The sequence below is a fragment of the Gouania willdenowi genome, chromosome 1 (genome assembly GCF_900634775.1).
Source record: "Gouania willdenowi chromosome 1, fGouWil2.1, whole genome shotgun sequence".
Lineage (NCBI taxonomy): Eukaryota > Metazoa > Chordata > Actinopteri > Blenniiformes > Gobiesocidae > Gouania > Gouania willdenowi.
The window spans coordinates 16,730,947-16,744,736 of NC_041044.1; the positions used below are offsets into that span (position 1 = coordinate 16,730,947).

At 36.2% G+C, this 13,790-nt stretch overlaps 1 protein-coding gene across 4 annotated transcripts in view; it reads left to right on the forward strand.

Annotated features, from left to right (window-relative positions):
- The window catches only part of fam193a (family with sequence similarity 193 member A), a 34,418-nt gene that overhangs the window by 444 nt on the left and 20,184 nt on the right, over positions 1-13,790 (forward strand). For all 4 annotated transcript variants that reach the window (XM_028448236.1, XM_028448254.1, XM_028448244.1 and 1 more), the window contains exons 2-4: positions 6,953-7,027; positions 7,616-7,858; positions 12,701-12,876. In XM_028448236.1, the coding sequence (XP_028304037.1) occupies positions 6,953-7,027; positions 7,616-7,858; positions 12,701-12,876 (494 nt within the window). The remainder of the gene's footprint in view (positions 1-6,952; positions 7,028-7,615; positions 7,859-12,700; positions 12,877-13,790) is intronic.

Here is a 13,790-nt window from a genome sequence, read left to right on the forward strand (position 1 = left end):
CACAGAGGCAAGAAGCAAACGACGCTATCACCGATACAGCTCAGCTGGGCCCGGGACCGATGCTACGGATGCCGCTTATAAGTGTAATAATTCAACAAACCAGACTGTAGTTGTCATTATTAGTTCACCCTGTATTAGTTTACCTCTTTAGTTAATTTTCCATGGAGGATTTTGCAACAATCTGTTGTAAACATCACACTTACTCACTGAATTCTTGGCCCTCGCAGTGACTAGCATCGTTAGCTAAAGTTAACGCACTGTTGCTAATACAACAGCTCAGAAATATCTGTCCTCTTTTTGCCCACGTTGGAGGAGACAAAGTTGTTCAAATTATGGTTGCTCGGCCGTCCCTGTTCATTTAAACCCAGTTTTCCCACAATTGTGTGCGTATGTGTATTTGTACACACCAATGCTAGCGTCAGCTAGCTCCTTTAGCTCAGGCGGATCCTCCACTATCTTGGATGTCATCTACTTACACCATTATTTTTATTCATCACCTTACGGCAACCTTATGTAAACAACTCACTGTTGCATTAAACTATTCGAGTAATAGTTATTTGCTACAATAGAAGATTTAATAGTATTGGTGGGGGTACATTGAATATCATTAAAGCAATGGACAGTGTAGGAGATGAAGAAGAGCAGACAGGGTGGAGTGGATGCAGCACAGTGTCAGGGGCTGATGTGTGAGAGAGGACAGCACCTACACTCAAAGGTTAGCTTTATACGTGTTTGGTAAGAGTTGTAAATAATGATACTAATATGGATAAGATGTATGTAGTGCTTTCAGTGACATTAACACCTGACAGTGGCTTCTCAAAACTGATTTTTATTAAACACGGCGAGGTAAGCTGCTGGATCCTAGTTTCCAATGTGCACCCAGTGACCCCATAGTAGGCCTGGGCAATATGTCGAGATTTCTGTTTTGGCGATATAGAAAGTTACAATATTGTCTATATTGATATATCTTTATTTTACAGCTTATTTTGTAAGATATTCAATTTAGGAGTTGCTGCGTTCACTACTTCTCAGAACACCATGAAAAGCACAGTTAGATGGTTTGCTGACCTTCCCCATAACAACCCACACTCGTGAATTCACTCACACGTGCTGCCCCTTATAGGAGAAAAAGAGTAAAATGTCACATAGGGATGTCCCGATACAATTTTTTCACTTCCTATATGATACCAATATTGCAGCCTTGCATATTGGCCGATACCGATATTGATCCAATATGATATCAGCAAAAATCACACATACTTTTATTACTTATTCTGTAGTGTCGAATGTGAAAAGACTTGATCAAGTGATGTTACTCAAACAGAGAACAATAGTCAGCAACAGTAGGTTACTGTGTTGGAGTGTGAACCACAGTCACCTATGGATAGAAGTGCTGGAGAGGAAAATTTTATCGGAGAGCTTAAATCGTTGATTTTAGATGCAGTCCGATAAAATCCGATATTTGTGTTCTGGCTGATATCGGACCGCTATCAGATATCAATATCGGATGGGGACACCTCTAGTGTCACATATTGTGCAGCTGTTTGTTAAGAAATGTGCCTTTGTGTCATTTTGCATCAGCAAATTTAACCCAGAATTGTCTTTTTGGTCAGACTTTATTGAGTTTAAAATATCTATTTATATCATATATCGAAATTTTGAGGAAAAAATATTGAGATATGAGGTTTGGTTGATATCGCCCAGACCTACCTAATAATCATCTAAACATTAGTTTACATTTAATGCAGGGAAGGTGAACAAAGTGCTTTGCCTTGTGAAACAATGGCAACGTGATGGTAGTCTTTGGATTTAAAGCATCAACGCTATTGTTATTGAACTACTTCACATCCGGTGAAGCTACTGTACTTCTCAAGTACGCAATAAAAACAAAAGCACTCAGAGAGCGCCAACCTTCGCTAAGCACTAAATATCTGTTTTCGAGCACCAAAACGCCATTGCCATGTAAACAGACGGCCGAAATGCAGCAACACTTTTGTGTTTTCACTTAAAATCGTTGCAGTGTAAGATAGACTTAAGTTCTATGGCTTAAGTCTATCTTTAGTACTATGACGTAATCTTGCTGACAGATAAACACTGGTAAAAGTACTGTATTCCATCTTTGGCAGAGGTAAATATTCAACACAGTTTGGCAGTTTCATGCTTAACTAGCCCGTAAAGCCAGGTTGGCCTTATTAATGATAAATCTGTGGTGGGTCAAACTAAAGTCAGGATTTGTGCCACATTCACACTCTTTGGTCAGAGACAGGGATGAGCTCATGCCTCCTGTGTTTCAGCTCTGGTATCTCAGTGTAAACATACTGCTTAAAAGGTGACTTATTGACATATTTACTCCTTAAATTTGGGCTATTTTTTTTTTACATATAACCTTGCACCAGTTTCAGGATGAAAATAAAGTAAGTTGCAGGGTTTGTTTAAAAGCACCATAAGTGCTAAACTGAAGGTGGCAGAGATTAAGATGCTTAAGTTTTCTTTGGGATTGGACAGGATAAACACGATTAGAAATGAGTGATTCAGAAAAACAGCGAAGGTGGAATAGTTGAGAAATGAGGTTTAAGAGGTCAGGTTGAGGTTGTGCAAAAATAACTTCATACAAAGAGTATAATTTATTTTGTACATTGTCTTATTGTATATGTGTTTTTTGGACAAGCAATGTCAACAAGGTGGTCTCATATGGTATAGCACAGGGGTGGCACACACTTTTTCAGCTTGCAAGCTACTTCTACCACGGACAGCTCTGCGCGTTCTACTATGTTGGGGGGTTACAATTGTAAATAATTAGATTTTAATATTTATATTATTACAATTATTAAATAGTTGTATAATATTAAAATACGATAATATTTGAACAATAACGCTTAGAAACTTAGATTGAAATCGAAATATATTTAAAAAATGTAAACACAATCAAGAAAAATATTTTGAAAATAAAGTTTGTATAATATACAGAGTAAAGATGTAGTCTTTCCATTTCATCATGGCAGAATCAAAGCTCTGTGAAGGTCTGATGGTCAGCCAGTGTCAGAAATTGGCCCTCGCTAATTTAGCCAAGAATAATTTAGCCCCCAGTTTAGCCAAGAATACCCCTAAAAACCTCGTTCTACGGGCCAAGTTTTTGTCAACAACTTAGTATTCTTCAGACATAATGTATTATAGTTGCACAATACCCTCGGTACCCCACGGTGCCAAATTGTAACGGTTCCTACTATACTAGAAATTCTACATGACGATACTACCGCCACGGATTACGATACTACCGGTGCAAGTTTCCGCTACATAGCGGCTGCCTCTACTCTCCTCCCGGCTTCTCACCACACAGTCTAAGGTCACTGCACGCTATTAACTTGAAAACATACCAACATGGCAACCACTGCAACCGAACTTGACAGCTGCTTAATGATTAGCTGTTTGCCTGTCACTGTATCCGCCCATCTGTTAGCTGTTAGATGGCTAGTTAACGTATTTCGTTAACTAGCCAGTTAACGAAATACGCGTTAACTGGCTAGTTGGCTAAACTAGCATGTACTCTATGGGATCATGTCTGCGCTGAGTTATTGCGTAAAGGGGTCCGCTGACGGCTAGGTTTCTTTTGCTAGTTACTGTGATTTTTAAACATAAGTTGTTGTTCACAATGTGTCGTTTTTCATGGGAAAAATGAGGTTAGTGGATTTACTGCGTCCTTTCAGATTTTTATGCGTCAGGAACGCAGGACGTGTACCTAGCAACATCACTGAGTATTTTTTTTTTAAAGACAGTGAATTTGTTATCCGAAGTTGATTATTTATATTAGTTAAACATAAATTGATGTGCAAAGGAAACTGAATGATTTTTTTAAATTTCAACCATATAAATTCTAACTTCATTTATTAACTTTTTTATTGCTTGTATGCTTTTGTTCATGTACTCTTATTATGCACCAAACAACACTATAAGTAATTAATATGTATTTCTAACTTCTACAAATACATTGGAGTTCACAAAAATAATAATAATAAAAAAAATAACTTCAGTAGCGCGATATTACCTGGAACCGTGATACTTTGTCTGGTATAGTATCGTCGTTACTCATTTTGGTATTGTGACAACTCTATTATGTGTATTAGGGATGTAACGATTCACTCAACTCCCGATACGATTCGATTCACGATACTGGGTTCACGATACGATTCTCTCACGATTTATTTTACAAAATGGGACTGTACACAAATGACTGAAAAATATTCCTTTATTTTTTTTTGGGAAAATACTATACTATTTTTCATTGTCAAAAGAATCTCTTGATAAACTATTCAAAACAATGAAATTTAACTAAAAATAAATCTTGAATGAAATAAATAAAGGAATAATACAAATGAAGAAGAAGCTTATTATTTTAATTCTGGTTCTATAGTAAACAATACAAAACTGCATAATAGTTATTTTTCTTTTTAAAAGTGCAACTGAAAATGTATTTTGTGCCTTAACAATTGGACTAGGGTAAGGAATCATTTATGAATATGTTTAAGAGTAGAAGGAAGTAGAGTATTAGCAGATTTCGCTCGCCGCCAACACTTCTGGGCAGCGCCCTCTGCTGGTTAAAAAAAGTACTGCGATTCAATTTTCACAGTATCGATGTGAATCGTTATACCTATGAATCGATTTTTAACTGCCTTACGATTAATCGTTACATCCCTACTGTACTAGTTTCCTTTTATTTTCCATTGTCAAAAGAATCCCTTGATTATTTGTTTGGACCAGCAGAGGGCGCTGGTAACCCAGTGGTCGGTTGGTATGCAGAAATTGTTGCAGTGAAGAAGAGATGCTATGCGCTAGCAGACAGAGCTAATAGAAAAACTCACCTCAGAGGTGATATGCTCTGATGTATCCCTGAGTTCTCTCATAAGAAAAAAAAGCATTTTCTGATGATGGCTTTTATGTGTTCTTATGAGTTTTGTCTGGGCATGGCATCTTTGTAGATAGCATTTTGCCTAATTCAGTTGAAAGGAGCTTCATGTTCTGAACTGCAGGGATAAAAAAACAATAAAGAGAAGCTATAGCTTTAAATTTTCACTTCCTGGAACAGCAGAGCTAGTAAACTGTTGTGTACTGTAGGCAACATCCCATTAGTTCATCATCACTGAACAGTTTAATGTTGGTTGCTCGTAACTTATACAATAATCGAACATGTTAGACCAACTTGACAAAATTACGGTAAGTTAGTAGAACTTTTTCTGTAACTTTGAGTATAAACTAAGGCTGAACGATTAACCTTAATCACATCAATATTAAGGTTTTCAGTACTGCGAAAACGTAACCTCAGATACTAAAGGTTTTTTTCGTTAGTCTCCATCATTTGAGTAATATATATGTTCACCAATCAGAAATGCCGAGAACCGCCTTCCTGGGCTGCTGGCCAATCAGAGATGGTTACAGGGCACGTGGTTGTATGCGCTATAGCGAGTCTCGGTGAGTTAACAACTACACTAGGGCCCTATAACGTAATGGAATCACGAAATTGAACAACATAAACAGAATCTACCGTTGAACGCGGAAATGGACAGAATCGGGTTGAAACGCCATAACCGTGAGGAAAATTACGTTTTTTTAAGCAGAAATGTCCTTTCCACTTTCATCCTGTCCGCTTCAAACACCACATATACACCGTCTAACCTGGCCAAACACTATGCAAATCATTACTGACTCCTAAATCAGAGCCGACCAGTGCCCGCCTAACTTTAACGTGTCTGTAAAGCTCTGCCTATTTCTCATGTAGTGCTGCTGTGCTCAGTGAGAACAGCAGCAGCTTTAATCCTCTTCACCTGCTCAGAGTTTACACAACATCTCATCAGAGCTACAGAAGATCTGTGGATGAAGTTGTTATGTTGTTGTGGACCATTGATACCAGGGATTGTAGAGTCTGAAACATCGTAGATTAATGATAACATCTGATACTGTAAAATATTCTGGCCCCTGGTGGTGAAAACACACTTCTTACATTTGTTGTGTATTGCACATTTATTTTTGTGTAATCATTACAGTCTGGAATGATGTCATCAGTATTATTTAATTTAGGTCAGTTTAAATTACGTGGATCAAAACTTAATCAATAAACCTGATTGGATTCAGTAAACCACTGATCCCAGAGGGGAAATTAAGTGACATTAATGCTGCTCTCATACATCTTTATATGATATGAATATTTAAAAAGGAGCAGTGAGAATAATCCATGTCACTACAACTTATATCTACCTTTTAATTGTATCTTTCTTACTTATTTTAAATTACATTTTTAATTTTGACATACATTTTTGTTCAAATATAGTTTTCCTTTTTATTAGTATTTATTTTGTTTCCTCACAGTAAAACTTAAATGTTCCTTTTAAATTGTATCTTACTTTATTTTTGACATACATTTTTGTTTAAACGTGGGTTTTTTTTTTTAATTTATTAGTATTTTTGTTACCTCACAGGAGTTAAAAACTAATATTTTCTGAAAAAAATTGTCTCAAAATAAAAATAAAACGCATATGCATTTAAATGTCTAAAATATTTTTTTCAAATGGTAAATCGAATCGAAATTGCAATTACGTTTTTTGGCAAAATCATGCAGCCCTACTATAAACCGCTTAATCTATTTATTTACTTTGAATGTTCGGGTTTACAGTGAGTTTATGCTGATGTTTACTCGATAGAATATATTGATAATAAAAGTTATTGTACTTTTTGTGGATTTTTTTAAATGTGCATAATATAAAAGAAAAGTAAAAAGATTTTCTTTTTTGGGTTTCAGCTTTTCAAAAGAAAACTAACTTTAGTCACTGTCCACTGATGTTAAAAAAGGAGTGCTGTCATTTGTAAAAACCTGTCTGTAGTACAGCTGAATAAAAATTCTGAATAATTAAATATATTATTTTTCAAACACGTGACCATTCTGTATTTTGTGTTTTTCCCTCAGGTTAAATCCACCACCAATGTTGCACCACAGTTTACAGAAGGACCAGTGAATGCGGACTTCTCCGGAGTCCTTCAGGTAAAACAATATTAGATGTTAAAGTACTTTTTAGAAAAAATTTTGCCTGAGCTATTCTCATTTCTCAATATGTTTTCTTTTTTTGTCAGAAAAATATGTGTACACAGTTATACCTACCAAACCAAAAGTGTCCACCATTGTATGAATAGTTGGTTTTATTTCACATTGCCAGGAAAAATGTATTCACGTCCAAATCGCAATTCTTCCACCGGGTCCATTATGCTGCATATCTGCTCTTTCCCAGCTCCGGCAGAGATACGCAAGACTTCTATTTCTGGCAGCTGCCGGAGCACGATGCATCAACTTAGCACAGAGCAAATACAATGAAACCGGAAGTTAAGCACATACTAAACAATAAAACGTTTTAGTAGCCACATCACCAAAACGTCATAATTCTTCTTGTACTCGTTCGTTAGAAACACTGACCTGTTTATTGTTGCATTTATAACACTTCCTTTAACTGCATTGGGGATGCGGGGGATGTTTCGGCCTTTTAAACACTAGACACCCTCATCAAAGGTGGCCAGCTACAGGGTGATCAAGTATGAGTTTGCGTCCCATAACTGTTTCCCACTCTCCTATCTGCAGACCCCATTCACCTTTGGTCTCAACCAACGAGCGCCCTACACCGCTGGAGATCGCTGTCTGTTGTGTCGGTGTGAACGCAAAGACAATGTCGTGCCTTCGGAGACAGGCATCTCAGGGCAGAGTGGGACAACACAGCCTGCCAAGGCCCCCAGTGCCCTCCAGCTGCCTCTGTGGGTCTGCTGGGACTGTCGGCGCACAGTGGAGAAGGAGGACCGACACACAACGTTTGAGCAGTCATTAGGGGTATGTCACTCATCCAAGTTGTCTGTATTACTACTGGTGTCTCACGTGCACTCAGTCTTTTGTTTGTCTCACCGCTGCTGGCCACATTTAGAGTTGGACTCCAGCAGCTGTGGTTGGTCTCTGTGGATGATGTAGATCCTCAGTGTGCTTCCTGTCAGAATAGCATTAACAGCTGCAGTCACCATCAAAAAGTAAAATAGATGAATGAAAATTAAATAGCTATCCCTTTGCCGCACAGATCAATGCTGTGTTTTTACACGTGTGTGTTTAATTTTGCCCAACAAATGTGTATGATCAGTAGAAGGATTTACCTACAACTCACTTTATGAAAAAGATAAAGAACTCAATTACAAACAATTGCATCCAGGAATGTCTTTGGTCACTATCAATACTAAAAGACTAAATTAATAGTTGTTTAACCAAAACAACATTTATCTTATTTTTTCAAAATATAATTTATTTCAGATTGGTTTAGTTTTTTTTTGTCGTTACACATAAAATTGTGACGTAAGTTGTTTGTATGACGTTATTTAGTCCTTATGGCACCGCCTACTTTTGTTGGACTTGTTGGCTTATTTGACTTCAGACTAAGTAAAATGTAGCTGGAAAAAGTCTTTGACATCCAACACATTTTTGAACTGGTGTGTAATGTTTCTTCTCCCCTGGGTTGCGTTTACAAGGCTGTAATTAATCAGTGTAATTTGTAAGGCTTCAGTTTGCTCACCAACTATATCATGAAAGTGACGGGCCTTTATTTAAAATTTAAAAACAGCCTTGTTCTTTTTTTATTTATTTATTTATTGCTAAAACTACCGACACCATTAAGATAAGAAACAATTTAACTTGTTCAGGACAAGCTGGATACCACTACTATGTATTCTTACAATTGAAACTTGCAGTAAAGTAAATGCTGTCCTCATGCAGGTCCAAGGTGTGCTCTCAGAGCTCTTATTTGATTATGTGTGTAAGAATTTAAATACTTTGTCATTGTGTAACCCAACTTCACTTAAGAATGCATTTTCACTGCAAAACAAATCTACCTACGGGTACTAATAAAGTCACCCCTAAACCTGAACCTGAATGCATTATGTGATCAGACGCTGTAATTGGCGTATACTTCACTTTGTTTTTGCTGTTTTATTTCTGAGTAAAACTTATTATTAGGGCTGGCCAATATGCCTGAAAAATGTATCACGATATGAGGGTTTCATATCAGTCGATATCGATTATTATTGATTAGGTTTTTTAATCTATTCAAAATAAGGACCTGAAGAAAATATTAAAAATTGAGATTCAATTTAATCTTTAACATTTAAAAAGAGGTCAACAAAACTACGGGGGAAAAAAACTCAATAATAATAAAAAAATAAACTGTTCAATGTACAAATGTAGACGTTCTATAAATGCTTGAACATTCTATCGCACATATGGCGATATATATCATTATCGTTTATCGCCCAGGCCTACTTATTATTATGGAGAACCATGTGATGCAGGATAAACACAACTAATATTAGTAATTTTTTTCAGTGAGTACTATGCTGACTGCGGTGACCTTGTACTTGCCACTGTGGATTATTAATATTAATGCTTTGGAATAACTTGAGATTGTGACCCACCAGCTGACATCACAAAGATGAAGATAAAATAATCCAGGACTTAAAATACAGTCTATGGTAGGGCTGGGCGATATATCGAATATACTAGATATATCGCAGCTTGTAGTCTGTGCGGTGTTGAAAATGACCATACCGTTAAACTCGCGGACTTTTTTTTTTTTTAGTGGCATTATGCACAAAAGGTGCACTTAAATTTAGTGTTGTTTTGAAATGTCATCTTAATGACAACATGCACAAAAGGGCACTATTTGTTTTAAAATATTGTAGTGGCATTATGTACAAAAAGTGCACTTTAATTTTGTGTTTTGAAATGCCATGTGAGTTGCATCCTGCACTAATGTCTTGTTTTGAAATGTCTCTGTGACAATTTTGCACAGAACGTGCACTTTCTGTTGACAATTTTATGTTTGAGCCACTCACTGTTTAATAAATACAGTTATGTCAACTTTGACTTAGTTGTGATATCCCCTTTTTTGCATGAAAGTTTAAAATTGGCATATATTAATGCAGTATGATCAAGAATGTTTTAATGTAGACATATAGAATCATCATACTGGTGTGATTTTGTGCATCAAAGTGTTAATTCAAGGGTAATGCAAAATATCGAGATATATATCGTGTATCGTGACATGGCCTAAAAATATCGCGGTATTTATAAAAGGCCATATCGCCCAGCCCTAGTCTATGGGTTTGCTTACTGGTACTAAACTTTGACTTGATTTGATTAATTTATTAATCTAAAACAAAAAACAATATAAAGCAATTATTGGTCACTTAAAAGAGCCCCAGCAATGTTTGAGAAGGGGCAGAAGGAAGCTAAACGCTGATCTAGTCCTGCCCCTACTTCCAAGCTATTTCACAAAGAACAAAATAACTGACATATGAGAAAATGTATACATATATACATATAAATACACACAAATTTAAACAAAAACAAGCATTCTACCTAGACCTACATAACATCAACATTTACATGTCCACTTACCCATGAGATTCTAGTCCTTGTACTGACCTTATAAGTTATATACATTCAATACATATTCTGCACAAGTTTGTTTATACATTCACATCAAACATATATACATACATACACATGAATGTATATGACGTACACAATATTAATCAGGGCTCAACACTGCGACCAAATTGGTCGCATATGCGAGTATGTTTTCAGTGTGTGCGAGTGAAAATTTTATCTGGTCGTTTTCGTGCGAGTTCGTATTGATAACCTTATTTTGGATGGAGCGGCTGAGCGCTTCGTCACGTCCCACAGAGTGCACTTCTTTCTCTGTCTCGCTCCACGCTGTGGGTGAGGAGATGGTGCACGCTCTCTCAACGTGGCTGCGGGTAATGCAACGGTGAATGTGCCGAGTATAAACACCAATGTGCTCTTTTGGAGTGCGCACGGTCCGTGAACGGAGCCAAGCATAACGAGTCCTTCACTGAATGCACGCTCACATTGAGAGCAGCAGTTAAAGGAAGAACGTGCTGAGCTGAGTGATAGTGTACACGCTCATCAGATTCAACATGGAGGGACCAGAACTGATGGACTATGATACCAGGACAGATGTTCAGCTGTTGTTCTCCCAGAGCACTGGTCTGCAACTTGTGGCCCTTTGACTCTTTTGCAATGGTTCCCCATAGCTTTAAAAAAAAAAAAAAAACATTGAAATAGTTATTATTTTTTAGAGAGGGTATTAATGATTAATGACAAATAAAATCAAGATATAACAATTTGTTAACCTAGAAATAAGTCACATTGTGCATTGACTCAGCACCTTCCTACTTCACCTCCTGCAACATCTAGACCATCAACTTTCCTGCACCTGTGACTAACCTTAAGTTTTAAATCCCTGATAAGATAACTAAACCAACAAAAACACTATTCTGGAAGAAAATAGAGATTTTATTTGTGTAGGGACGGATTAATTTAACCACCAATGTGACGGTTAAATATGCATGCTTTATATGTGGCAAGAAATGAGCAATTAGCGTCTGTCTACATGATCATGTGTTATCAAATTCAAGTTACTTTTTGTAGCCTTTAAAATACATTAACTAAAAAAATCTTCTTTATATAACATTGTGTTCATGTAAACTGAGATGCATAAGAATTTCAAGATGAAAGATACTGTTTTATTTCTTGATATCAATTTTATTTCATTTTAAACTGTTTTTACGTTACCATTTACATGATCAATATAAATCCAATCAAATGAAACCAAACATTATTCTATATAATTTTTACAGTATATAATTGTAACTGTATATAATTTAATACGCTGTATTGTCTTCATTGAGAAGGTATTTTTTCAGCTCCTGGAGGACTTTAATCCAGGTGAGATGAGGTTAAATGGTTCCTTGTAGAGTAAAGGTTACAGACCTCCGACCTGGGGAAGAGGGTTAGGAGACCCCACTATAAGAGCTGGACCCTCTGAATTTAATTCCATGGGGTGAAGCAATGCTGATGCTAAATTGGTTATGCTACTGTTAAGTTAAATCTGCAAAATAAAAAAAAGAATATATGTAACATGTTGTTATGCTTTGAAAAACTTAATATTGACACTAAAACCTGAAAACATATCAGCATACATGGCTATGCTGTACCCCCCCCCCCCCCCCCCCCCGTTCAAAAAAAAAGGGTGCAACCGAATTCTGTGCTACCACTGGAAAGGTTAGTGTAGAGCCCTGTTAGTATTATACTATTTTATATCTATGACATAAATTTCATCAATAAAGTTGAGGGAGTGGCAATATATAGATTAACAAAAACCTTTTTATTATGTTTAAGTATTCATATATTTATATTATTATATACGTATGCCGTCCTAGGTAAAATTGTTGCTCTTTTTACTTATACTTACTAACGATATATGATTTAAAAAGCTTTTTAAACTGGTTTATGTTGGTGCTTTGTTTGATTTCATTCTTTAGGCAGTTCCATATATTGTTAAACTCGTCTTTTTCAATGTTGTTCTAGCATATTAGATCTTGAAATGTCGTTTGCCTCTTCAATTATACTCCCCTTCTTTCTCTAAAAATCTTTGTTTGTTGCTCCATATGTCACGCGTACACTTTTATGCCTTTGCTCATAAAAGTCTTGAAAAACAAAGCGTACATCTTCATTTGAGTAAAAAAACAAACAAGTATTTCTTCACATTAAGTCAGCTTCTTTGTTTGTTTGTTTCTTGTCATAATTTATTTTTGTAAATATCCCCTACAGAGTCAGGACTTTCTTTTGCACATGCCTGTGGGGAACAGAAACCTGTGCCAGGAGTCAACATCTGCAGACAGACTGAGCAGTGCAACGCCCACATTACCCATGCTCCCTGCCCCCGACCTCACCACACCGATGCCTGCAAACGCAGCGTGCAGCTGTGAAGCCTGCAATGAGAGACGGTCAGTTTGAACAAATACCCAGAGGTGTAAAGAGTACTGATATATCCTACTCAAGTAGAAGTACTATTACTTGATTGAAATTTGTACTCAAGTACAAGTATGTCATACATAAATTATTCAAGTACAAGTAGTTATTTTCACCCCCCATGTTTATTTTTTATAAAAAATCTTGTCACGGTTCCCTATCATACAGTGAACATCTCATTTATAAACGTAAAAAGGAAGAGACCAAATCGTGTACAGTTAGAACTTAATTTATTTTCCACCAAGGCATCTGTATAAAATAAAAGGTTTTTCAAAATGTACAATTATTTAAAAAAATAATAAAATCATACCATTGAATTCAATTTAAAGTGAAAACAAATTCTCAGGCTCTGAGTATAGCTACATTTATGAACTCTAAAAATGTGCCATGTGGGTAACATTATAATGGGTAGAAACCACAACCTTAACCAATGAAAGTGGCTGAGCTTTAATCAGAAATGGCACGACTAAGAACATGTGTATTATTTGATTGTTGTCTGCTCATTTCATTTTTTCTAGTTTCACAATGTCCGTTGATCATTTTAAAACAAAAAAAAAAAAAAAATTTACTCAGTAAAAGTTGGGTGTAGAAATGTAACAATTTACTTATTTTAAAACTAGGGGTGTCCCGATCCGATATCAATATTGGATATCGGTCCGATATCAGCCTGAAAACGAATATCTGATATCGGATCAAAAATTTCCGATTTTTATTTTATTTTTTATTTTTCACACTTCATTTTTTATTGTTTTATTCAATTGTAGAATACTGTAGATATTATGTTGAAGGTTAAAATGTATGTAACCAAGTGATTAATAATAAATGGGTCAGTTTTTCTCACACCTATTGTTGCTGACTAGTGTTCTTTGAGTAACATCACTACATCAAG